This window comes from Bos grunniens, chromosome 8, assembly GCF_055505025.1.
Source record: "Bos grunniens cultivar Pamir isolate PY7600 chromosome 8, Bosgru_T2T1.0, whole genome shotgun sequence".
Taxonomy (NCBI): domain Eukaryota; kingdom Metazoa; phylum Chordata; class Mammalia; order Artiodactyla; family Bovidae; genus Bos; species Bos grunniens.
In genome coordinates this window covers 109,927,850-109,953,397 of record NC_141172.1, presented here as the reverse complement: position 1 = coordinate 109,953,397, position 25,548 = coordinate 109,927,850, and the positions used below count along the sequence as shown (strand labels likewise).

Below are 25,548 nucleotides of genomic sequence, written 5' to 3'. Positions count from 1 at the left end.
CAATTATTTTAATTGATATACACAAAATTCATAGGGAATAAGTGATCGTTCGCGCGCGCGCCCGCGCGCGTGTATTTAGACAAAACTAGTCTCAGTTCCTGAAAACACCGAGTTTTGTGGAAGCGCCAAGCGCTCGGAACCGCTTTGTACATCTCTTTGCTGACTGCGTCCAACTCAGTAAGCGCTGAGCTAGGATCTCTGCCGGAACCCAAGAGGGCTAAGACGCGGGTGTTACTACTGCTCGCCCCACCCCGCAAGGGGCTGCAGGCAGGCAGGGGCCGGGATAGTTCGAGTCCCAAGTCTGCATTCGTTTATTCCGCGAATACTTCATACTGAGTCCCACACGTGTGCCATGAACTCGCGCCGGGAGAAGGGGAACGGAAGCAGGTGGGTTTTCGGTGCAAAAACAGACCGCCACACCATGGATCCCGCCCCGCGCCTCAGTTTCCCCAGCGGGGAGCGCCCGCCCCGCCCCGGGGCCGCCTCGGGAGGCGGCTCGGGCTGCAGGAACCGGCCCCGGGCCCGCCCTCCCCGGCTTCCGCCGCCGGGGCCAAGTCCTCCCGCCACCGGAAGCTCCGGCCGGGCCGCCGGGAGGAGGCGGCGGCAGCGAGGTGGGTGCAGCGCACCCCGCCCCCCGCCTGCCCCGGGACTCCGGGGACCCCCGCTCCCCGTTGGGCTCCCCAGGTGCTAGCCTCCCCGCGCCTCTGGGACCTGGAGTCCGGGCTGCCGAGCCCTGCCCCGGACTCGCTGCCCCCTGCCCTTCCCCCGGCGGCCGCGCTGCGGTCGCTCATCCTTGACTAGCCCGGGCCCGGCTCTGCTCGCAGCGCTGCGCGCGCATCTGGAGATGCGGCGGGGGGTGACGGCCGCCCTCGGGGGGACGCACGAACCGGGCTGGGAGCTCGAACAGGCCCTCTGGCCTCACGGAGCCAGGAGGCGGGGGACTGGGCTCCGGTGGCGGGGTGCAGTGGGATCGCAGAGCCAGGAGTCCACCCATCCCTGGGGCAGCCCACGGGGACTCCCGGGGGGAAGTGGTCTGGTCCAGCTGCGGCCCGAGAGACGAAGGGAAGGCCGGGCAGACGCGAGTGCGCGGCGCCGAGAATCCTCGGAAGAGAAAGGGGTCAAGAAGTGCGAGGGTGGGGGTGGGGAGCCCCAGCAGGGAAGGGAATTAGGAGGCGCCCGGAGGCGTGGCATGGGCTGGCCACAGGGCCAGGTGGATAGAAACTGGGGCAAGCCGCGGGCCTGGGGCAGCCTCGACTGGAGTGAGGAAGCGGAGCGCCTTTGTAGACAGTGTGTTCTAAAAGTTCTGTTCAACTGAGGAGAGCGTGTAGATAGATGCTGGAGAGGAATGTGTAATGCGTTTTAAAGCACCGCGTGTGGTTAGAACACAGGGATCCGGAGTCCCCATTCAGTATCTGTGAGCCCTTAGGCAAGTCACTGAACTTCTTAGAGCCTCAGTAAAATGGGGTTGAAGATGACAATGCCTGCCTCCTAGGGTTCCCGTGAAGATGAGATGAGATGTGCCTGTAAAAGCACTTAACACGGCACCTGCTACTTTTCGCTTTTAATCATTAGAGCAGCTTGGGCACATGTCGAGGCTGATAGGAAGGAGCTGGGAGGCGGTGAAGGCAGAGGAGAGAGAACGGGACCCAAGAACTTGGACAGAGAGAGAAATCTGGGATGCCGAACCAAGGGAAGGAGGGAACAGTTGGGGATGCAGAAAAGTTGGCAGGTTTGGGGTGTATGGTTAAGTGAGTGGCTTTTGGACAGTCTCCATGAAGCAACCTTCAGAATCATTTGCTGAAAGGGCCAGGCCAGGGCTGGCCCAGGTGAAGCTGGAGAACCTGATTTCCACTGCAGCAGTAGCGTAGGATGTCGTGCCCTTTTTGCCAGCAACCCCTGGCAGACTCAGCATCGTTCCAGGGAAGGTGGGCAGTTGAATTTACTAGACTCAGAGGATAACATCTGACCTACCTTGCCCACTTGTGAGGCTCCACTAAAGTTAATGAATGTGAAAACACTATAAGCATAATTTACCATTTTAATCTTTTTTCCTGATCTTGAGGAGCTGGAAGGGCTGTGCCATCAATATCAAAGCCTTCTGAGCACTTCACTTGGGCTGTGCACCATGCCACACTTTCACCCACAGTCTCATCTGGTTATTACGACAGTCAGGTGAGGCAGGTATTAATATTATCCCCATTTTGCAGATGCAAAAACTGAGATGCAGAGAAGTTACTGACCTTGCCCCAGGACCCAGAGCTAGTGAGTGATGAACTCAGGACCCCAACTCAAAGCCCATGATTTGAAACTGCTGTGAAAGTTCGCATTACCCGTAACGGCAGCCCAGCAGGACAGAAAGATGTGGAGGGGTTGATTGCCTTTTCCATCTGTGCTGTGCTCAGTCGCTTGATAGTGAGAGTGAAGTCGCTCAGTCGCGTCCGACTCTTTGCTACCCCATGGACAGCAGCCAACCAAGCTCCTCCATCCATGGGATTTTCCAGGCAAGAATACTGGAGTGGGTTGCCATTTCCTTCTCCAGGGGATCTTTCCGACCCAGGGATCGAACCCAAGTCTCCCGCGTTGTAGGCAGACGTTTTACCGTCTGAGCCACCAGGGAAGGCCGTGTCCAACTCTTTGTGACCCCATGGACTGCAGGCCACCAGGCTCCTCTGTCCATGGGGATTCTCCCAGGCAAGAATGCTGGAGTAGGTTGCCATGCCCTCCTCCAGGGGATCCTCCCAACCCAGGGATCCAACCCAGGTCTCCCATATTGCAGGTGGATTCTTAACCATCTGAGCCTCCAGGGAAGCCCGTCTTTTCCACTTGATAGAAAACAGAGGCTAGCAGCTTGGCCCTCCGTCCTGGGCTCTGCAGGCTCCACGCTGCCTTGCTGTCTCCTCTCGAGCGGGAGAAGGAGCACAGAGCTTGGAGCCACACAGACCTGGCACGAGTCGCGCTCTGCCACCGGCTGCTGTGTGACTCCAGACCAGGCTTCTCTGTGCACCTGCGGAATTCCCAGCAGCTTGCTCTAAGGAATAGGAAGGAAAACGTTGCCCGGGGCACAGGAGGTATGCCAGGAGCCATGCTTCCCACACTGCCGTGGGTCTGCCTCCCACTGGGCTGCTGAGACCAAGTCTCCGTGACCTTGTATTTATTTAGACCTTTGTTCTCCTCAGTGCCAGGAAGTGGTGGTGGCTGACCCGAGTCTGTGGCCACCTATGATTTCCTTAGTGGGGCTGTGGGGGTAGGGCCCTGAGCAGTCCATGGTGTCATCACCGTGCTGATAAAGAATGCCCTGGGCAGGGCTGGGCCATCAGGGGCCTTCCTGCTGCCCCTGGTTACCTTGGCCATGGGGTCCTGGAATTTTAGTGCCCACAGAAGGCTTGGAGACGCCCTGTTGCAATTCCTTTTTTAGTTTTTTACAGATGGGGTAACTGAGACCCACTGTGAGGAAGTGAGTTTCACCTCTGGATGAGGCAGAGCTCGTAAGCAGGGAACTTTCATATTTGGACCTGCCTCCAGAACCCTGGGGATTTCCACTGGAGTGGTGATCACCCCCACTGAGAATCCCAGACTGCTTGGAGGGCCCAGGGAACACAGACAAGTCAGGGACTGGAGCTCTCTCTGCCCCTGTCCCTGGGGAGGAGGTGGAGGAAGCCAGTGGCAGCCTGAGGTCCCCCGACAGGGGAAACTCTGAACTGCCGTCCCTGAAAGTCCGTGACGTGGTTCTTCTCTCTGTCTGACTTGCTCTTCACCTCCCTCTCACTCGAAAGAATGACTGGACACTCCTGAAGCCTGCAGTTACCATCCAGGGGATTTTTTGCACCACCAAGGGTAATTCCTGTCTCTTCCCTGCTGTGACTCAGCTGTGACGTCAAACCATACAAGCCAGCGAGAAGATAAAGGCATCAGCCGCCCGCATATCAGAGCCGGTGGCCCAGCAGAGAGCACTTCTCCAGCACAGACTTCGCAGGGCTGGGCCCCTGCCCTGAGGAGCTTTGACTAGGCCCTGCACCCCCGGCCCGCCTGGGACCCCGGGATGGCCTCTGGCTCAGCCAGCAGCCCCCGCCCGGCCCCCGATGAGAACGAGTTCCCCTTTGGGTGCCCCCCCACCGCCTGCCAGGACCCCCCAGAGCCCGGGCCTCTCTGCTGCACCGTCTGTCTCTCTGAGAAAGTGAGGTGAGGGGTCGGAGGAGAAGGGGCGGGTGGGGAGGAGGCGCCAGGGAGGGACTCCTGATGGGAGGCGAGGGCGAGCGGACCCCTGGCTCTCAGGCAGGTGACTGCATCTCTCTGGCCTCGGCTTCCCCGATACCACCCCATCTGACTTCTGGTGGAAGGAGAAGGGGCCACAGAAAGCCCTCAGCTCCCTCTGCTGAAGGCCGTCAAGGGTGGCAGAGCCTCTGAGCCCAGCTGGGCTACTTACTTACTATATGGCCTGTGCGCATGGCTTAATGTCCCAAAACCTCAGCCCCCTTGTCAATAAAATGCCCGTAAAGTGATTTTCTACCTCCCAGGATTGTTACAAGGCCCAATCAGTAACATTTCAAAAGATTCTTATGATAGGGAATTTATCTATAAACTCCTGGGTAAATGACAAACCGCTGGACAGATGTGTCTCCTGCCACAGTATCACCCGTCACCTCGGACTGTGCTGAGAAGTCTTCCAAAGGGGACAGAAGTATCTAGTACACTGTTGTATGTTCATGTATTACAGATTTATATATGTGTATATTGGCTTCGTTCAGTTGCTAAGTCATGTCCAACTCTTTGCGACCCCATGGACTGCACCACACCGGGCTTCCCTGTCCTTCACCATCTCCCATATATTTGTACATAAATGTCTTTATATTTTATATTGTATACAAATACCTTTATATTTCCCTGGTGGCTCAAATGGTAAAGAATCTACCTGCAGTGCAGGAGACCTGGGTTCGATCCCTAGGTCAGGAAGATCTCTTGGAGAACGGAATGGTGACTCACTCCAATATTCTTGCCTGGAGAATCCCATGGACGGAGGAGCCTGGCAGGCTATGGTCATGGGGTTGCAATGAGAGTCAGATGCAATTGAGCAGTGAATGCATCTTTATATATAATACATGCATTTGGCGTATGTATAAAAATATACAATATACACCATATATATTAAAATGTGTATATTATAAATAATTCAAAGAGGTGCGATACCAATATGATCATCAGTATCCCACCTTATTATGCAACTGTTATGTACCAGCTGTGTGCCAAACACTCCTCAGAAGAGCCTTGGAAAGGTGGACACTGTTATAAGAGGACAGCAAGGCCTAATGGAGAGATGAGGTCAGTTTCCTGGCAGAGGTATTCTTAAACGGCCATGCGCCCCCAGCGTGACCTTTGCTGGGGACTTTACAGGTTAGGGAGGTGGGAAACTTCTGAGGCAAACTTGAGAAGTTCAAATGCTTTGACAAAGGAGAAGGCTAAGAGAAAGACAAGAGAGGTGGTGATGCTGGCAAGGGCAGATGGGGCGGGGAGCAGAGCTTGACTGGTCTTACCATCCTGGGCTCGTCTCAGGCTTTGGCAGTGGGTCTCTTGGTTTCCTTCCCTTTTCTTCCAAAACGTGGTGGGGCGGGGAAGGGTTCCAGGTCTGCCCTGCATCTCTCTACCTCGGGCCACCCCTACGTCCTCTGAGGCCTCGTTCTCCTCCCTGTGAAATGGGCCTGACCGGGGGCACTTGCTGGGCAACAGATCACTTTACAAAAGCATGTAAGCCCTTGTGTCATTGCATTCAGAATCTGACACCCACTCCTGGTTAGGAATCCCAGGCTGCGCATTCTCGGAGGCCCCTTCTTATTCTGAAAGGCCGGAGTCATCTGTAATTACTAAAAATAAGAGACCAGAATAAAATAGAGGAACCTGCAAAGAACTTATATAGTACACACCCACAATCCCTTAACCGAACCCCTGGGCTCAGATGTATTGAAGAAAAAAACGAGAAAGTTTTTCAGATTTTTGAAAAGCCAGTCAGTACATTACTCTGCCATTCTCCCGGCAGGGACTGGGGACATGCCTTATGTTCAAGCATCAAGCTGTGATACTTCTGCAAACGTAAATATTCATACTAAGTGGGATAAGAAGGGCTTTAACAGCCTAGTCAGTTCAAATCAGGTTCGGCTGCCAGAGAAGCTCACTGCAAGCTATGGGAAGACGTTGGCTGCCCAGTGTTTTTGAGGTGTGGGAATGGTGGGTCTGGGATGGAGCTATATGCTCATGGGTATCAGCTGCCATGCTGGGCAAGGCCCAGGCCTCTGGGGCTCTGGGGATGGAGGTTGGTGTCATGGAGTCTTGAAGGCTTTGCTCAGTGGCATTCGTTCTCGTGTTCCCAGGAATGACGAGGATCGGATCTGTCCCAAATGCAAAGGGGATGACACCCCATCTGAAAGTCCAGGAAGCCTTCTGTCTCAGGAGAAGGTAAGCTGGTGCTGCCGGGAAAGATTGTCCATTGTCTGCGCTGGTAGGCACCTCCCTGCTTGTCCTGAGTCTAGACTGTTCACAGCGGGAAAGCCCCTTGTCCCACGCCTCCTGGCTGACCCACAGGTTCAGGGTGAGAGTGGGAGTCTGTTCGGGGATCCACACACCACGGCCTTCGGGCCCAGCCCGGCCTGCCCCCTGTTTGAACACAGTCACGGGCTGAGAATGGTTTTTACACGTAAAGGGTTTTCAAAAGTCAACAGGGGAATGAGATTTTGTGACGCATGAAAATGATCCAGCCTTCAAGCTTCCAGATCCCTAAATAGAGTTGGATTGGGTCACAGCCACAGCTCAGTCATGTATGTCTTGTGGCCGCTTTGGCCCTGAGAAGGCAGAGGTGAATAGTTGTAACAGAGGCCTTCCAGCCCCCAAATATTCACTCTCTGGCTCTTTCCGGAAAGAGTTTGCCAACTCTTGGTGCAGACAGCTCTTTCTGACCCTGTTTGCTCTCTGACAGGGTCAGGCCAGCCTCAGCTCACTACTCCGGCTTCCCCAAGCTGTGTGGAAGGAGTAAGAGGGGCCAAAGAGACATCCTCAGGCACCGTTTTAGAACCCCGACCCTTCTGAGCTGGAAAGACCCTTGCGGGTCATCTGTCCAGCCCAGAGGTGCCCACATGGCAACCCACCCTGGTTCATTCCCAAACCAGTTCATGACAAAAAAGGTAAAAAAAGAAAAAAGAAAGAAAATTGCCATGACTTTTTCTTACAAAACTAAGTTCTTTGCATTTATAGAATCACCCTTTACTCTGAGACGATGCCCTTCCTGTGCTTGTCTTTGTATAAAGGAAATGATCGTGACAGATGATGGAATTGGGGGTAAAGCCTTTTTTGGGGTAAAATTAAAAAGCGGCAATCTTTATGTTGATCTCCTAATTTAAAAAGCAAACAAAACTGGTACTGGTCTGTGAATCCAGAGCTTTTAACCCCGGCTCTAAATCTAACCCCCTTTTCTTACATGTGGGGCCCCGACACCCACTGGGGATTCTCATTGCAAAGCTCCCTGGTGACCAAGGTCTCACCAGCCCAGCCACCTGAGCTGTCCACACTGCCAGGCACCCGGCTCCTTTGGACCAAAGCTCTTCCCTTGGCCAAACTGTGGCCCTGGGTGGGGGTAGGGGGCATCAGGAGCCTGGTGTCAAGGATGGCTATATAATTCAGCACACGGCTGAGATGGCTCCTGTTTGTCTCCCTGTGAAATGAAGACGCTGCCTTGGACACGGCCTTTTCAGTGCCCACGATGTCCCACTGCCAGTCACTGGCTGGCGGGGCGCTCTCCCTCCTGCTGTCCAGGTCTCCATGCCTCCTTCCCCCTTCCCCGCTCCGGCCCCCTCTCCTCCAGAAAGTTGGGGGGACGCCTGTCCCACCAGGGCTGGTTTTGAGGGCTTTCCTCTCTTCTCTTCAGCAGCCCTCTGCCCCACAGACCCTCAAGGGAATCACAGTAAGGATCTAATGCATTTTCCCGGAACTTTATTCTCTACCACTGGTGAGAGCTGATAGGATTAACACCCCTGGAATAACTTCCCAAACCTCCCTCTAGGGCATCTTTGTGCTCAGTGGGCCTCCACCCTTTGTGCTGCACCCTCCAAAGGCAACTACCTGCCTGAAGGCATCAGGACGATTGTTTCTGGTTTGCTTTAGTCTTGCCTCTTAACGGAATGAATCCAGATTCATTGTGTAAATCCTAGCTAACATAAAGCAGAGATATTTTAATATCTCCCAATTCAGTAGTTCTAATTTTTTCATCCTTGTTAGTGTGAAATCAGATGGAAGTAGAAGGGGAGCCTGGACCCCTGGCCCTGCGGTCACCGGTCACCCCTCTTCCTTCTCCTGCCCCAGCCCCCGGAGACTGTGGATTCCTAGGGCCCTGCAGGGTGCAGTGTGAAACCTGATGCCTTTGACCCAGTGGAGTGGCTCCAGTGATGGAATTACAGGCTCTCAGCAGGCTACAGCGCAGGGGGTGGGGGGTGCACCCCGTGGAAAGCTGGGGGGCGGCGTGAGCCAGTGGTCTGACACCTGCACAAAGCCACAGTGGAAAGACCAGGGACTCCGCCAGCTCCTGGCCCGATGGGAACTTTGGGGGGACTTTTGACCAAAGGAAAGCAGCGGATGATAAAGCAACACTTTGCACACGTGTCTGAGGAAACCTGGGAGTGGAGGTGGGTGGGGCGGAGGGGCGGGGCCGGAAGCCGGCTGAGCTGAGCCCTCTCTGCGCTCCTCAGTCTGTCCTCCTCCTCCGGCTTTGTTAAGCGCTCAGAGCCCTGGACTGATTAGCTCCTGTAAGAGGCAGACGTTAAAGGATGGTTGTTGAGCCAGTTAGAGACTTGGTTCTGGCTGGAATGACCTTCCTCCAGGAGTGACCGTGAAGTCGGGACTGCCTGGCGGGACAGCCTGGGAAATAGCAATCAGTCCTGGCTGCGGGAGACCCTGGGGACGGGATTGCTGCTCTTGTCTCTTCCCTCTGAGGCCACTCGAAAAGATCGAAAGCAGGCTGGCCTCTGCTGCCAGTGGCTTACAAGAATGCCTCAAATTATCCTAGAATCTGAGAACCATCAGAGATCGAGCCGTCTAGTCCCATTTCCGTTCTGTACTGGATTCCTGCCAAGTGGCTTGGTGTCCCTGCAGTGACGGGCAGCTCATCGCTGCACAAAAGCACCGTGTCCACCGTGAAGAACTAACTGCCGTGCATTTTCTTCTCCCTTTGTACTGAGCTGACGTGTCTCCCTCGGGGCCGCAAAAGGCAAGGCGTCAGCCTCCTGCGCCCCGAGGCCGTCCTGCGTCTGTGTGGGGACGCTGACTGCTTCCCTCTCGAATCCGTCTTCGGCCTCCATGCTGATTGTGTCTGTTGAAATCCAGCCCCTGGAAATGAGGCCCCTCACACTTCTGAGCTTGGCAGTTGCATCTGTGACCTCATCTGTCCCATGACATCCTACGTCATGGGCTGTGGCGATACCAATGGGTGACATATGGAGGCTCAGGGAAGAGGCGTGCCTGCACCAGTCTTAGCGCAAAGGGGAAGCAGAGCCAGCCTCCTTCTTCCTGCCCCCGGGCCTCCTGGCACCTCTCTACTGCCTCCAGAGGGGGGATCACCCCAAGTGTTTTGTTTACACAGGTTTAAATACCTAGTCAGTCTTAAGTGCTGGAATCCAGCAAGTACTGGGAAAACAGGAATGGGCAAGACTCCTTTCAACCAGGAGAATCAAGCAGGACTTCTGGAGGAGGTGGCAGTTGAGCCAAGCAGAGGTTGCCAGAAAGGAAACTGGCTCAGATGCAGAGGAGGGCAGGACCTGGCGGGTGGACCGGGCCCACCCTGTCCTGGTAGAAAGCCTCTCCCTCAGCGCTAGCTGAGATGTAAGCAAAAACACCCCGTCCAGCCCTCAAAGACCTTGGCCAGCCTCTGTGCCCAGCACAGCAGTGTGGGCAGTGCCCGGCACATTGCAGGCCCTCTCTTCCATGCGGTGGCTTCACGGAGGTTTCTCTCGTGCCCCCAGTATCCTCTTAACACCCACATTATCAGAGGCCCCCGGGTCCTCAAGTGGAGGCCCCCCAACAGCCCTCTGCTGACCCCGTCCCAAAGGGCCTGGGTCAGTAGGCAGCCGGGAACACCACGCCCCCTGACTTCTCGGACGTGGACAGAAGGACAAGTGTTCGCTCAGGGCTGGGATTGTGTTTTCTCTGTTTCCTCCTCAGAGGAAATTCCACCGCAAGTTTTATTTTTAGCGGTTTGCCAGCCATGAGGCCGCTCACACAGGGGCCGCTTGTGGCACAGGCTTGGCCCAGGACGGATGCCCTCTTCTTCCTCCGTGGCTCCAGCCCGCTTGCCTCTCTAGTGCCCTGCCTTCAGATGAGCTACCCCTCTTTCCCCAGTGGGGAGGAAGGGCCCTGGACGTGGATCCCAGGCGCCTGGCCTCCACCACAGCTTTGCCCCAAACTTGCATCGTCTCCTGTAAGTCAGCAGCCTTCCCTGAGCTTCAGTTTCGTCACCTCCGTGAAGAGAAGCAGAACTTCAGAGCCCCGACCTCCTCTGGGTGGTCCTGGGAGGCCCAGCAGGGCTGTGCTCACACGGGGGTGGAGAAAGCCGCGGCCCCGGAAGGGCTCGTGCCTGCGGGACACTGGGCCCCTCTCTAGTACAAGCTCCGCATGACCCAGGCTGAGCCACTCGCCCAGGTCTCCCACGTGTACTGAGGTGAAACCAACTCCACCCTGCCTGCCTTGAAGGATGACTGCAGGGATCCTAGGAGGTGGCTTGCAAAAATGCTTTGGTTCTCTAGAAATACACGTGCATGTAGGGATGCTCCTCGCCTCGACCAGCCCCTGAGAAATCCAATGGGGAAACAGGGTTTTACAGAATTCCTGCAACTTTGAGGTGTGAAGATTAAACAGGTGCATGTGTGACAGCCATGAAGGGGGAGGAGAAAGATGTCCCACGGGCAGTGCTTCATCCACACGAATAATTATCCTAATAGCAGGTCTGCCCCTGCTCATCAGGGCTAAACCAAGTATGTGTCAGGCAGAATGATGCTCCCCAGAGCTGTCCACGTGTTAATCCCGGGAACCTGTGAATACGTTGGCTTCTGTAACTATTAGTCTGCTCGGGCTGCCGTGACAAAGGACCACAGACTGGGTGGTGGGAACAGTAGAGATGGATTTCTTCGAAGTTCTGGAGGCAAGAAGTTCAGGCAGGGTCAGCTTCTCCTGAGGCCTCTCTCCTTGGCTTGTGGATGCCGTCTTCTCCCAGCATCTTCGCATCCTCTTCCCCCTGAATGCCTGTGTCCTCGCTTCCTCTTCTTATAAGGACACCAGTCACACTGGAGCAGGGCCCATCCTAATGACCTCATTCTAACTTAATCACCTCGTTAAAGACCAGGTCTCCAGGGACTTCCCAGGTGGTCCAGTGGTTAAGACTCTGAGCTTCAAATGCAGGAGGCACAGGTTCAATCCCTGGGTTGGGAAGATCCCCCGGAGGAGGGCATGGCAACCCACTCCAGCATTCTTGCCTAGAGAATCCTGTGGTCAGAGGAGCCTGGGGGGCTGCAGTTCATAGGGTCACAAACAGACAGACACTGCTGAAGCGACTTAGTACGCACAGACGCTGCTCAGCCCATGGCAATGGCAAAAGGGTCTTTGTACTTTGCAGACGTTACTAAGTTAAGGATCTTGTGATGGGGAGATGACTCGGTTATTTGGTGAGCTCACTGTAATCACAATGGTCCTCAAAAGAGGAAGACAAGAGAGGCAGAATCAGAGGGAAGCTGGAAGATGCTCTGCTGCTGCCTCTGACTCTGGAGGGAGGGACCATGAGCCAAGGAATGCAGGCAGCCTCTGGAAGCTGGAAGAGATCAGAAAACAGGTTCTCCCCTCTGGTCTCCAGAAGGAACACAGTCCTGCTGACACCTTGATGTTAGCACTTATGATTTCCAGAACCGTAAGATAATAAATGTGGGCTGTTTAAGCCATTAAATTTGTGGTATGTTATTATAACAGAATAGGTCACTCGTATCAGAATTTATGTGTATTGTGGCATTTAATCCTCACCATAACTCCATGGGGTGGGGGGGTTCTATTATTGTCTCCATTTTCCAGATTGGGAAACTGAGACGTGGGGGAGTTAATAAGTCCCCCAGGACCACACAGCTAAGTGTGTGAACTGACAGAAACGTGCTTTGCACCCCAACGAGGCGGCTCCAGAGCCACCCCCTGTAGGCACCCCAGGGAGCGAGAGGCAGTGCTGGCGGTGGCAGTCTGGCCGGCCCCCAGCAGCCTCTGCTCTGCCTGCATGAGCGGCCGGCCCCAGGCTCCTCTGCCACACGTGGTAACCAGGATGCCTGCTCCGCGCACGCAGCGCTTGCCGGTCCGCCTGGGCTCTCATGCACAGCACAACGCCATGAGGCTCAGCTGCCAGAGGGACGCCTGCCTCCACCCGTGTGCGACTCTGGGACCACACCATCAGTCTTCTCACTTGCACCTTCTTACCTCCCTCTGCCTCTCACTTCGAGCCGCAGAGGATTCGAATCGCGGGCTTGGAGGCAGTTTCAGGGCCTGAGCAGTCACCCCTCATCCATCACCAGGTCCCCATCGGCCTCGGGTCTTCTGCCCTCCCTGCACATCAGGAAGCTACCTGCTGGGAGAAGCTGCATCGCGGGGTACTTTGCGGAGCCCGCCTGGTCTCCCTGCCAAGGCTGCCTCCCTCCCAGAAAACATCTGTTTTCTGTTCCTTGTTGGGAACATCTTGTGCCCGAAGCCTGAGGCAGTGGGGCCCCGTGGGGCGGCCCTCTGCTGGGCTGTGCTCTGTGTTCCAGTCAACTGCCTCGTGAAACCCACAGCTCTCTCTTGTTTAACTTGTACGGAAGGATGACTAGTATGACTTTATATTTGCCCAAAGACTTCTGTCATCCCGTCCAGATCTCCCCTCACATCGCCCCGTGAGCTTATTAAAAACAGCAACAAAGCTCTTGGAAAGTCAGTATATTATTTATGTGTAATAAAATTCACTCATTTTAAGTGTACAGATCGATGGATGCCGGTAAATACCTGCAATCATGTGACCTGCAATTAAGAACGTGAGTGCTTCTGCACCAGATAAAACTTTCTTGCGCCCCTGGCTAGTCAGCCTCCCCCAGCTGCAGCCCCAGGCAGCCACCGATCTGCTTTCTGTTTACGGTTTTGCCTTTTCTAGAATCTCATGAGAATGAAATCCTAGGGACTTCCCTGGCGGTCCAGTGGTTCAGACTCCGCACTTTCAAAGCAGTGGGCACAGGTTTGATCCCTGGTCAGGCATCTGAGATCCCACATGCTGCATGGTGAAGCCAAAACAATTTTTTTTTATTATCAGAAGAAAAAATTAACTTGGAATAGAATTCTAGTATGCGGTCTTCCGTGTTTGACTCTTCATTCAGCAGAATGTTTTGAGGTCGCTCTGTTACTGCACACGTTAGTAATTTAGTCCATCCAGTTGCTGAGTGGTGAGTGTCCTTGGGTATGAACACCCCACACTTTGTTCACCCATCTACCAGCAGATGAAAACTCGGACAGCCTCCAGTGTGGGCCTGTTACAAGTAAAGCTGTGGAACGTTTACATAACACATGGAAACATTTTCAGTTTCTCCTGGGTAAATCCCTAGGAGTGGAATGTGTGGGTTATCTGCTAGCTTGGTAAGCATGATCTGTAGGTTCCTTTATGATTTAACTTTATGAGATGATGCCATAGTTTGTCCCAAAGCAGCTGCACCGTTTTGCATTCCCACTCAGTTCAGTTCAGTCGCTCAGTTGTGTCCGACTCTTTGCGACCCCATGAATCACAGCACGCCAGGCCTCCCTGTCCATCACCAACTCCCAGAGTTCACTCAGACTCACGTCCATCGAGTCAGTGATGCCATCCAGCCATCTCATCCTCTGTCATCCCCTTCTTCTCCTGCCCCCAATCCCTCCCAGCATCAGAGTCTTTTCCAGTGAGTCAACTCTTCGCATGAGGTGGCCAAAGTACTGGAGTTTCAGCTTTAGCATCAGTCCTTCCAAAGAACACCCAGGACTGATCTCCTTCAGAATGGACTGGTTGGATCTCCTTGCAGTCCAAGGGACTCTTAAGAGTCTTCTCCAACACCACAGTTCAAAAGCATCAATTCTTTGGCGCTCAGCCTTCTTCACAGTCCAACTCTCACATCCATACATGACCACAGGAAAACCATAGCCTTGACTAGACCGACCTTTGTTGGCAAAGTAATGTCTCTGCTTTTCAACATGCTGTCTGGGTTCGTCATAACTTTTATTCCCACTAGCAACCTGCAAGTATTTTCCAGTTCTTCCACATTCTCCCCAAAGCTTGGTATTGCCATTCTTTTTAAATTTTAGCCATTTAGTGAGCAGACAATGGCATTTTATAATAATTTGCGGTTCTCTGACAGCTGGTGATGATGACCCTACTTTCATAGGCTTGTCATTTATGTGTCTCCTTTTATGAAGTATCTGTTCAGTGTTTTACCCATTTTGTGTTAGGCTCTCTGTCTTATTATTGAATTGTAAGAGTTCTTTATATATTCTGTATTTAAGGCCTTTATAGGTGTATGTTTTGGGGGGAAAAAAAGTCCTCCCAGTCTCTCTTGGGTTTGCTTTTGGTAAGAGACAGAGATGGCATTACCAACTCAATGGACATGAGCTTGAGCAAATTCTGGGAGATAGTGAAGGACAGGGAAGCCCGGAGTGCTGCAGTGCATGGGGTCAAAAAGAGACCGACACGACTTAGCGGCTGAACGACAACAAGAGACATGTGGTGGGAAGAGTCCTGAGCTGTGCAGTCTCCTAGCTGTTCCTCCTTGAGTAAATCCCTTCCGCTCTGTGAGCCTCAGTTTCTTCATCAATCAAATGGGAACAGAAAACCTACCCTGCCATCCCAGAGTGTTGTTTGGGGCCCTCAGAAGAACTATGACCATGAAAGCCATTTTCCAAACTCCTCAGACCTATGCATAGGTTAACGGTATTGCCAGGTTGCTTGTTTGGGACCCTCGGGGAGCTCCCAGACCAGTGGGGGCAACCAAAGAGTGAGTTGGGTGGAACCTGTCCCAGCAAGAGGGGCGGCAGTGCTTCCCAGGATCACAGCAGGAGCTCTGATCTCATTTTGAAGGAGGGTCACAGAAGGGCTGAAGCTTGAAGGGTGGAAAGAAATCAGCCAGGCAGAATGAACAGCTTGTGCAAAGTTTCGTGGCCCAGCCCAGCCCCTGCCTGGTGGATGCTGGTGCTTCACAGACAGCGCCCGTGCCACTGGGACCCCCACAACATCCAGTGACGTGGTTCTTATTTCCAGGATCACCCCGAGGTGGCTGAGGCTGGAGTTGGGTGCCCCTTTGCAGGTGTTGGCTGCTCCTTCAAGGTAAGTATCTAGGTGTGAGAAAGGAGGTCTGTACACTGCAGTCTCAGACCTCCTTGCTCAGCCCCTCGGGTTTTCCCCCAACATCTAGCTGCTGCTCTGGATGTACCTTACGTGGCTCACAAGCCAAAAAATCACTAGTAAATCATCTTTGTATTCAGGGGAGTTCTTCTTAAAGTCTCACCTGAGCATTGTAGTAGCATCACAAAAATGACCCTCCCCTCCCCACTACCCCCAACCCCTGTGCCTCTCTCCATGGTCCTGAATCATCACTGTGCTGAGGGCAGGACAGAACGGCTGCTCTGGAAGCTGGAGTGCACACGGCTCAGCACGGGCGTGTCTAACGCCAGGGCCCTTCTCCACGTCCCTCTCGCTGTGTACTTCCCGTTGCTGGGTGAATGGATATGACATCCCTTGGTAACCTGTGATGGCAGGACTCTCCTTGGCTCCTTGGTGCTCCCTCCTCCTCCTCCTCCTCTGTTTTCACTGATCAGCCCCACTCTTTCGGCAGGGAAGCCCAAAGTTCATGGAGGAGCATGAGGTCACCTCCCAGGCCGCCCACCTGAACCTGCTGTTGGGGTTCATGAAGCAGTGGAAGGCCCAGCTGGGCTCTGGCCTGGGGTACGGGCCCATGGCCCTGGAACGGAACCTGTCAGACCTGCAGCTGCAGGGGGCCGTGGAGGTGGCCGGGGACCTGGAGGTGGACTGCTACCGGGCCCCCTGCTCCGAGAGCCAGGACGAGCTGGCCCTGCATCACTTCATGAAGGAGAAGCTCCTGACTGAGCTGGAAGGGAAGCTGTGTGTGTTCGAGAACATTGTCGCTGTCCTCAACAAGGAGGTGGAGGCCTCCCACCTGGCCCTGGCCGCCTCCATTCACCAGAGCCAGCTGGACCGCGAACACATCCTGAGCCTGGAGCAGAGGGTGAGCCTGGGAGGCAAGTTCACCTTCAAGGCAGCTCAGGGCCCCCCTACCCCTTGCCCCATCTGGTCTCCAGAGCAAATGGACCAGCCTTCCTCCTATGCCTCCTCCCTGTACAGACCAGCCGTGCCCTCATCAAAAATCTCTCTCCTGTGTCCTGAGACCTTCTAGGAAGAGGACTGAAGCAGAAGTGATAGTTCAACCCCCCATCCAGCGCCTCCTTTTGTTTGCGTCAATTCTTCTGCAGTAGACTATTCCCACCCCAAGCACCTCATTCCACTGTCGGACACTTTTCACGCTTAGAAAGCTCTCCCTCATACTAAGCCAAAGTTAGTCCCTCTGTCTTCCCTGCTCCTTGGGGCCCACAAAACATCTGACTTCTAGCCCCCATGGAAGTTCTTCGGAGATGAGAAGTCAGTAATAATGCCCTGGCTGAGTGTTTCCTTCTTTAGGCTAAACACCCCCAGTGTCCACACTTCTTCAGAGGACTGTGTTTCTTGTGTTCTGGCTCAGTCTCTAAAGAATTCCACCCTTCAGCATGATGGTACCACACCACCAGATAATTCACTTATCTGACAGTTCTTGGTTGAGTCAGACTGTAACCTCCTTTGTTGCAGAGCTTATACTTCTCTTAATATGACCAGTCACAATGCTGTGTTGCTTCTTGTGGGGCAACAATATTACATCACCATCTTATGTTGAGCTCAGCCTGGATTTTGGTTCCAGGCCCACCATTCACTTGCTATGTAGATCTGAGCAAGTCACAGGACTGTGACTTTTTCATCTGTAAAATTAGGGATTTGATTTTCTTTAAGGATGCTCACTTCCATTCCTGACTTCCCTACCTGAATATCCCTGGGAATAAATTTGTATTTTTTTTCAAATGTCAATGGAGGAACTACTAGAAGAGCCCAACACGGGCTTTGAGGGACAGAGTGAAGAATTGATTTATGCAACTCTTGCCCTCGTTGGAAGGCAGTGCCTGCCCGCTCCCCACAAGGGCAGTGACCATGTCTTCAGTTCCTTGACAAGTTTTGTGGCTCAACCCTTACATGCCAGGCACTATGCAACTCATGTGGAAGCCACTCAGTCACGTCCAACTCCTTGGAACCCCATGGACTGTAGCCCGCCAGGCACCTCTGTCCATGGAATTCTCCAGGCAAGAATACTGGAGTAGGTTGCCACTCCCTTCTCCAGGGGTCTTCCCAACCCAAGGATCAAACCTGCATCTCCTGTGTTGCAGGCACATTCTTTACCATCTGAGCCAAATGGCCACAGATAAAATGAGCATGGGCCCAGCCCTTGATAGGGGAGACCATCTATCCTGTAGGAAAAGCAGAAAAATATATCGCAGACGCTTGTAAGAACAGAGAGGGAAGAGGGAAACCAGCGGAACTAGGGCAGTGGTCGAAGACTTCCCAGGGGAAGGGCTATGTGAGCCGGGTTCCTGACGGATGAATAGGAGTTGGCCAGTGGGGAAGGGAGGGAGAAGAATTCCAGGCAGGAGGGCAGCATATGCAGAGAGAGACGCCTGCAGCTGAGGGAGGCAAGGTCAGGAAGGCCATCTGGGGAACAGCTGTGTCTGTCTCTACATCCCGCCATCCATACCTCACGCTCAGGCTGGGTTCTGTGCCTCTGGCTAAATGGGTTCCCCCGCCTCAGGTGCTGGAGTTGCAGCAGACCCTGGCCCAGAAGGACCAGGCCTTGGGCAAGCTGGAGCAGAGCCTGCGCCTCGTGGAGGAGGCCTCCTACGACGGCACCTTCCTCTGGAAGATCACCAACGTTACCCGCCGATGCCATGAGTCGGCCTGTGGCAGGACCGTCAGCCTCTTCTCCCCAGGTAACTCCTCCCGGGACGGCAAGCGCGGGGCGGCCGGTACCGGCACCTGCAGGGGAGGCAGGCCCCACGGGGCCCAGGAGACAAGCCGGGGGTAGGGGGTGGTCCGCTCTGACAGCTGTGCTGCATACGGTTAGGCCTGCGGCCGTTCAGAGGCCCGGCCCTGCCAGGCCTGTGGAGGTGGCGGGCTCCTCCCCACCCTGCCGTGTGGAGCAGTGGCTGTGGGCACCAGGCTGGCCTTCTGCCTCCCTGAACACCAGTTACATTCTGCAACTAGGAATAAGTCACCTGAGTCATTTGTGTGGATACCGGTTTTGAAAGGGAGTGCGCTGTGAACCCGAGTCTGTGCAGACTCGAGGGGAGTGGAGGATGGCTTTCACAGGGGCCCCAGCCCTCCGAGACCCAGTGACCTGAAATCAGACAAGGGGAGATCTAGGTAAAACCACAGGCATCTGTGTACAATTGTGGGGAGCATGTGAGTGAGTATTGTGTAAATCAGGGCAGTTCTTACTCATTCCTGGGATCCCGGGGCCTGGCACACCATCTTGCGTAAAGCAGGCAGTTACTCGGTCGGTGTTGCTCTTCCTCAGCTGAGACCTGCTTATGTAACGCTGTGTGCGTCTGTGCTCAGACCTTGTGCTTTCCCCCTTGCCTCCCTCGTGTGCATCTAAGGAAAATGGGTGGGTTGTTAAGGAGGATTTCTGCTGAAGGCAGTGTTAACCCCCACTCACGTCTGCTCCAACCTCATGCCTTTCCAGTCCGTCAGCTCCTCTGACTCACCCAAGCCCAACAGCGCTAGGATTAAGAGGGGGCATGGGAGTCTGCCCCACCCCACAGGGCAGGTGGGCCCCCAAGCCAGGTGCCTTGCCTCAGGAACCGGGGCAGCTCCTTCGTGGGGTGGCCTTGCCCTCTACACGTAAGCTTTTTGTCCTGGCTGCTTTCCAAAGAGGGAAAAAGCAAGCAGTGTCTCTGGCTTCCTGTTCTACCAAAGCACAGAGGGCAGAGATGAGTCAGACCGTCAGCCTGTCCCCGCTCCACGCCTTCCTGCCCTGCACAAGCTGTCCCCGCTCTGCCCCTCCCAGACGGGCCCTCATGGGGACAGCTGCTGGAACCCACACTCAGATGGCTCTTTCAGCTGCCCAGGAGAGAGCCCACAGGCCCTATACCTAATCACCAGGGGATGATTCATCCCAGGGGCCTGTGCCGAGGCAGGTTGTGAGTCTCCCCACTCCCTCCCAGCCCCCAGGAGACCCCAGCCGCTTAGCCTGGGGCTGCAGAAAGAGCTGTGTGTTGGGACGTAGGAGGCCGGGCCCCTCACTCTGGCCCTGACCCCAGCTCGCTGTGACTTTGTGGGCCGGTCACTTCCCCTTGCTGGGCTCCAGCTCCTGACTACGAAGTGCACGTCGGTTAAATCGGGAGTGTGGTGGGGCCAGCAGCGCCTCTGTGCCCTGGCAGAAACATAAATTCTCAGTCCTCACCCTGCACTGCTGAGTCAGAAACTCCAGGCCTGGGTCCTGGCAGTCTGTGATTCTGGTGGCCCTTGACATCCAGCGGTTCAGGTGGTCTCCAAGATTTAATGCTCTATGTTTTTGTTTATTGTTGAGTCGCTAAGTCATGTTCAACTCTTTTGCGACCCCATGGACTGTAGCCCGCCAGGCTCCTCTGTCTGTGGGATTTCCCAGGCAAGAACACTGGAGAGGGTTGCCATTTCCTTCTCCAGGGGATCTTCCTGACCCAGGGTTTGAAGCCGCGTCTCCGGCCTTCCAGGCAGATTCTTTACCGCTGAGCCACCGGGGAAGCCCCCTGATGCTCTATGGTGGAGAAGCGGCTCCAATCCCAGATGTCACAGTCTGGGGCCATGACCTGGGCTTGCCTAACTGCCAGCCCCAGTTTCCTCATCTGCAAAGTCTAGCACTTGCCAGCTGCCCTGGCAATGACTCTGGCTTCCGCATTTCAGCTTTCTACACCGCCAAGTACGGATACAAGCTGTGCCTGCGGCTCTACCTGAATGGGGATGGGACGGGGAAGAGGACCCACCTGTCCCTCTTCATCGTGATCATGAGAGGGGAGTATGATGCTCTGCTGCCATGGCCTTTCAGGAACAAGGTACGGGACTGGGAAACGAGGGGCTTCCTCGGGTGGAGGAGACCTGGGTCCTGCTCCTGGGTTAGCCACGAGCTTATCTGTGTGCAGAGAGCCCTTCACCCTCTGTGTTATCAGTTTCCCCGATTATGAAACAAGAGTCTGAGTTCCCCTCTAGTAGCCAAGGCTGCTGCTTGCATGAGTCCAGGAGCTGAAATGCCTGGACCAGCCACCCTGGAAGACATGTAGAGATGGAGTTCACACAGCGGGGTGAATAAAGAAAACTTCCTATAGGAGGTACTGTGGGTCTAGCCTGCCAGCAGCACTCTCAGAAAAAGGGCGAGAGGCAGATGCCACCGTATCCCTTTAAGAATGGCCACAATCCAGTGCTGGCAACGCCAGGTGTTGGCAAGGACATGGCGCAGCAGGGACCCTCACGCATGGCTGGTGGGAGTGTAAAATGGTCCGGCCACTTTGATGACGGTTTGCAGTTTCTTACAAAACTGAACATACTCTTACCATGTGACTCCTTGGCATTTACTCAAATGAGTTGAAAACTTAAGTCCACCCAAAACCCTGCAGACAGATATTGATAGCACCTTTGTTCATGACTGCCAACACTTGGAAGCAGCCAAGATGTCCTTCAGTAGGTGAATGCGTAGATAAACCGGCCCGTCTAGACAACAGAGTATTATTTAGCCTCCAAAGAAATAAGCGAGGGAGCACGAAAAGATATGGAGGAACCTTAAATGCATGTTAACTGAGTGAAAGAAGTCAATCTGAAGAAGCTACATACTGCTGCTGCTGCTAAGTCGCTTCAGTGGTGTCCGACTCTGTGCGACCCCATAGACGGCAGCCCACATACGGTAGGATTCCAATTATATGATATTCTGGAAGAGGCAAACTGTGAAGACAGTGAGAAGATCAAAGGTTGCCAGGGTTTCATGGAGGAGAGGAGAGATGAATAGGTGGAACGCAGAGGGTTTAGGGCAGTGTAAATACTCTGAGGGACTTCCCTGTAACTCAGACGGTCAGGAATCCGCCTGCAGTGCAGGAGACCCGGGATCGGTCCCTGGGATCAGGAAGACCCCCTGGAGGAGGGCATGGCAACCCACTCCAGTATTCTTGCCTGGAGACTCCCACGTACAGAGGAGCCTGGAGGGCACCGGTCCATGAGACTGCAAAGAGCTGGACACGACTGAGCCACTAACACTACACTACTGGATACTCTGATATGATACTGACAGATTCCTGTCCTTATACACCTTCCAGACCCGAGAATGTACAAAACCAGGCGTGAACCTTAAAGTAAACTAGGGACTTCGGGTGAATATGATGTCTCAGCACAGGTTCATCAGTTGCAGCCAACGTTCCTCTCGGGTGGGGGACGTTGACAGTGTAGGAGGCAGTGTGGCGAGGCTTGAAATCTCTGTATTTTCCATTCAATTTTGCCATGCACCTAAAACTGCTCTAAAATATAAAGTTTGTTAAGAATGTTTCAAAGGGCAGCCGGAGGCGGAGGTGTGGCAGGCATTCCCCCAAAAGTGAGCAGCAGCAGCAAGAGGGTGGGGGAGAGTGTGGACTCCAGACCTCAGCGGCGGTGAAGGGGGATGAGGGAGAGCAAATGGCTGGGGGCGGGGCACCACGGGGTCTGGGTATGAGTCAGTAGGTCAAAACCGGTTCCCATACGTTCTGGGGGAGTTTTAAAAATTCTAATGACTGGGCCCCACTACCGTAAACGGTGAGCCCTGGGCACTGGGAATTTTCAGACCTTCCCAGGGAATTCTAAAGTGCAGCCGAGTTTGAGAACCATTGCGGCGGGGGTGACGGGTATTTCAGTGGTGTGGGCCGGAGGGGAGAATATATGTCACTTCAAGATCACTGGCTTCCTGCGGACACACAGGGCCCCTGTGCAGAACAGAAGCTGGGTTTGTGTTTCAGGATGGAATTGACATCCGCTCAGTGGAAGGCCTGGCTGCTCTTACCCCTCTGCCTTGTCCCAGAGGATCCAGCTGCGGTTGAAGGGTCAACCTCTCCGAGCAGAAAGGGGCATCTTGGCTTAAGGGGTCTAGCCTCCTTGTCAGGACTCAGTCTCGCCTTTAGCCCCTAACAGCCAACCACAGTTGACAGTTGCCCCTTCCTGTCAGATAGAACGTCTGAGCCCTGATCGTAGAACACCCCTGGAGCCTACTCATGGTACCAGGAGTTTCTACTTTCAAGCTCTCACCACGTGCCACGTGTGGCTTTTCTTTCTTTCTTTGGCTTCTGCTCAGCGTGAGCTCAGGCTTTCCCGGTGGCACAGTGGTAAGGAATCCACCTTCAGTACAGGAGATGTGGGTTCGATCCCTGGGTGGGGAAGATGCCCTGGAGAAGGGAATGGCTACCCACTCCAGTATTCTGGCCCAGAAAATCCTGTGGACAGAGGAGCCTGGCTGGCTATCGTCCATGGGGTTGCAAAAGAGTCCGGAGGAGCTAAATCAAAGCAACAGCAGTGTGAGCTCAGCATCAGAGGGACGGCAGGGTGAGACCCGGGCCTGACCTAGCACGCTGCCCGGCAGGTCACCTTCATGCTGCTGGACCAGAACAACCGTGAACACGCCATCGACGCCTTCCGGCCCGACCTGAACTCCGCTTCCTTCCAGCGGCCCCAGAGCGAGACCAACGTGGCCAGCGGCTGCCCGCTCTTCTTCCCCCTCAACAAGCTGCAGTCGCCCAAGCACGCCTACGTGAAGGACGACACCATGTTCGTCAAGTGCGTCGTGGACACTAACACTTAGAGCGGCGGGCCGAGCCATCCACGCCCGAGTCCTCGGGAGACCCGCTCGGAAGAGGCTGCACGATGACCGAGGTCCCGGCCCCCGTGCCCAGGACCCCAGGGCATGATGACGGGCCGGGGCTGGCACCACCTGAGCCCGGCTGACAGATTGGCTGGGACTCGCCGTCAACTTAGTGGCGGGACCCTGGGGCCGACCCATGAAGGCGGAAGGTCCAGAGGGAGGTGGTGCAGGACTGACCCCCCAGCACTCACCACGCAGAACTGGAGGCCGAGAGCCACCCCAGCCCTGAACGTGGACATGGACTCTGGCCAAGAGCGGGAGGGTGTGGGGACCAGGCTGGGGCGTGGATGCTGAGCTGGAGATGCAGGACCTCAGCCAAGGGCTCCAGGGATGGGGAGGCCTCTGCGGGTCACCGTGGAGACCGTGCTTGCTCTCTTCCTGCTCGGGGGTCAGAACCGGAACCAGGGGTGGAAAGGATGGAGCCCAGTGTAATTCAGTCTGTCCCAGGCTGGACTGAGTTCCCCGGCACTGGAGGTGAACAAGCAACCGCAGAGGGCTACGCTTTGGGGAGGGCATCAAACGGGGGTGGATTTGAAGACCTTCACGGTTCCTTCCAAGCCCAGAAAGTCTCTAACTCTTGGCCCCCTGGGCCAGCTGAGGCCACGAGCTGCAGCGTTCAGGAGCCCCATGCCCTCCAGTGTCCTGACTCACCTTCAGCACCTCGAGGTGGGCGAGCTGGCCCTCATGGCACTGCCCCTCCTGGGCCTGGCAGTCGGCTTCCCCTCTATACAGAGCCACACGCAGGCCCTGTGTCCTGCGCCTCCCCCAGCCAAAGGCCCCTCCACCTCCTCCAGGTGAAACCGGGGCTCTGAGCTCCCAGGAGCGTGGAGAAGGAGAGGGACCCACACTCCCTGTGCTCCTGCCTGGGGGCCCCACCCTCGGCCACAGAATCCTATGTCACCTGCTGAACCCAGGTAACCACATCTCTGGTTGACGGGTCAGGACCTCTGAGCCACCCGCAGATGCTGTCCTTTTGTGTGTATAAAACCAGAGAAAGAACCGTTCTTTAATCTCGTTTGCAGTTTTCATGAAGGGTTGTGAGAGTTGGTGGTGACTTTTGAGCTCGGGGTGGACTAATTTTGCAGGTGGCACCCAAGCTTCTCCTCCTTGGTCCTCTGTCTGTAACGGGGGAACTGCCCCGCCTGCCTCACTCACCAAGTTCGCTGACCTCAGAGGAGATGCTACACAGGAGAGGCTGGCAAGAAGCGGGGGCACGCTGCCTGGCTGGCTGGACCAGGGCTCGCTTGTCCTCTCACCTTGGAGGTCGCTACGCAACCTGCTGCAGGACCCTGGCCCATCCTCCCAGAGCCCTGAGGCTTCATGTTGCCATGCAGAGCTCCAGAGCAGCCCCCTCACCTTTCCCCCTCCAGCCTTCTCTGCAGCTTACTCCTCCTGTACCTGCTGAGGCTGTGAATCACTCCTCAGACCCTCAGTGTTCTCATCTGTGAAATGGGTTAGCAGCCCTGCCTGTCCTCTCCAGCCCGATGTTTCTGAGGCTGGCCCTCCCTGGGAGGTGAGGGGGCAGCACGGCCCAGTGGGCTCAGTGTATCAGAAAACCAAGAGCCCAGCCCCCAGGACAGACCCGGTATCCCATCTTGCCTCAGCCTCTTCACTTACAAACGCGGAGAAGCGCCCTGCCTGGCCCCGCCCCGCCCACAGGGCTTTCACGAGGCTAAAATACAATGCCAGAGCTCCAGGGTAGTGGCATCTCGCCAAACACGACAGGCTACCAACACGTCAGGACTTCTTTTTCTCGTCCTCAGTGCTGACAACCTGTCATGAGGCTGACTTGCTTCCTTGACGCGTGTGGAAACCAGAGACGAGTGATGGGGACACTTGTCTCAAAGCTGGTGTCCTGACAAAGGAATAACCATGCCTGCTCGCTGAGCTAATAAGGGCTTTGTGGGACGAGCACTTCTAGAGACAACTGCCACTCTGTGCCTTTCACCACCTGTGTCTGATGGGAGGAGACACGCTCTCTTCTGACAGTGTGAGCCGCAGCCATTCTTTCGTCCGAGCTTTATTGAGACCTACGGTGCTGGACCCTGGTGGGCGGGGAAAGATAAGCGGTGCACTCTATCTTCACGGAACTCTTAGCTCAGTGGGCAAAACAGATCCATAAGATCAATGAAAGTGATACATAAGAGAAGCTCGGAGAAAGCATGGGAAGTCCAGACCCATTGGTTGAAGCAGGGAGGGCTCCCTGGAAGAGGTGGCGTGTAAACTCAGCCTTTAAATATTTGGAGATGCAGAGGATAGGGGTGTGGGGAAGAGTAAACGCCCAGAGATGGGATGCTGTCTTGCCTTCAGGTAACGTGTGGAAGGCAGAACCAAAGAGGAAGAGGCAAGAATGTAGGATGGGCTGGAGTGTAGAAGGCATCCTAGGTGGTCCCAACTGCCTGGCATTATCAGGGTGGGAGGGCCTCCAATCACCTGTGTGTGGGCCTTCAGGCAGTTGGCAGCAGGGTGAGATGGTGATTTTAAGCCTTCACTCATTTATCTTCCACCAGAG

At 55.0% G+C, this 25,548-nt stretch overlaps 1 protein-coding gene across 7 annotated transcripts; it reads left to right on the top strand.

The window, feature by feature from the left end:
* The first annotated feature begins 146 nt into the window (after positions 1 to 146).
* TRAF1 (TNF receptor associated factor 1) lies at positions 147 to 24,040 on the top strand. 7 transcript variants are annotated; one of them, XM_086414616.1, is made up of 9 exons: positions 513 to 611; positions 2,208 to 2,501; positions 3,774 to 4,179; positions 6,360 to 6,444; positions 15,299 to 15,364; positions 15,873 to 16,283; positions 17,943 to 18,120; positions 20,075 to 20,223; positions 22,758 to 24,040. In XM_086414616.1, exons 3-9 carry the CDS (start codon positions 4,040 to 4,042, stop codon positions 22,974 to 22,976), a joined length of 1,248 nt encoding a protein of 415 aa, XP_086270742.1. In that variant the 5' UTR covers positions 513 to 611; positions 2,208 to 2,501; positions 3,774 to 4,039; the 3' UTR covers positions 22,977 to 24,040. The 7 variants fall into 7 exon arrangements, with proteins under 7 accessions (XP_086270743.1, XP_086270746.1, XP_086270741.1 ...); XM_086414619.1 differs by lacking the exon at positions 2,208 to 2,501 and adding an exon at positions 2,063 to 2,172 and having other exon boundaries at positions 567 to 611; XM_086414618.1 differs by lacking the exon at positions 2,208 to 2,501 and adding an exon at positions 2,777 to 3,068 and having other exon boundaries at positions 585 to 611.
* Positions 24,041 to 25,548: the final 1,508 nt, after the last annotated feature.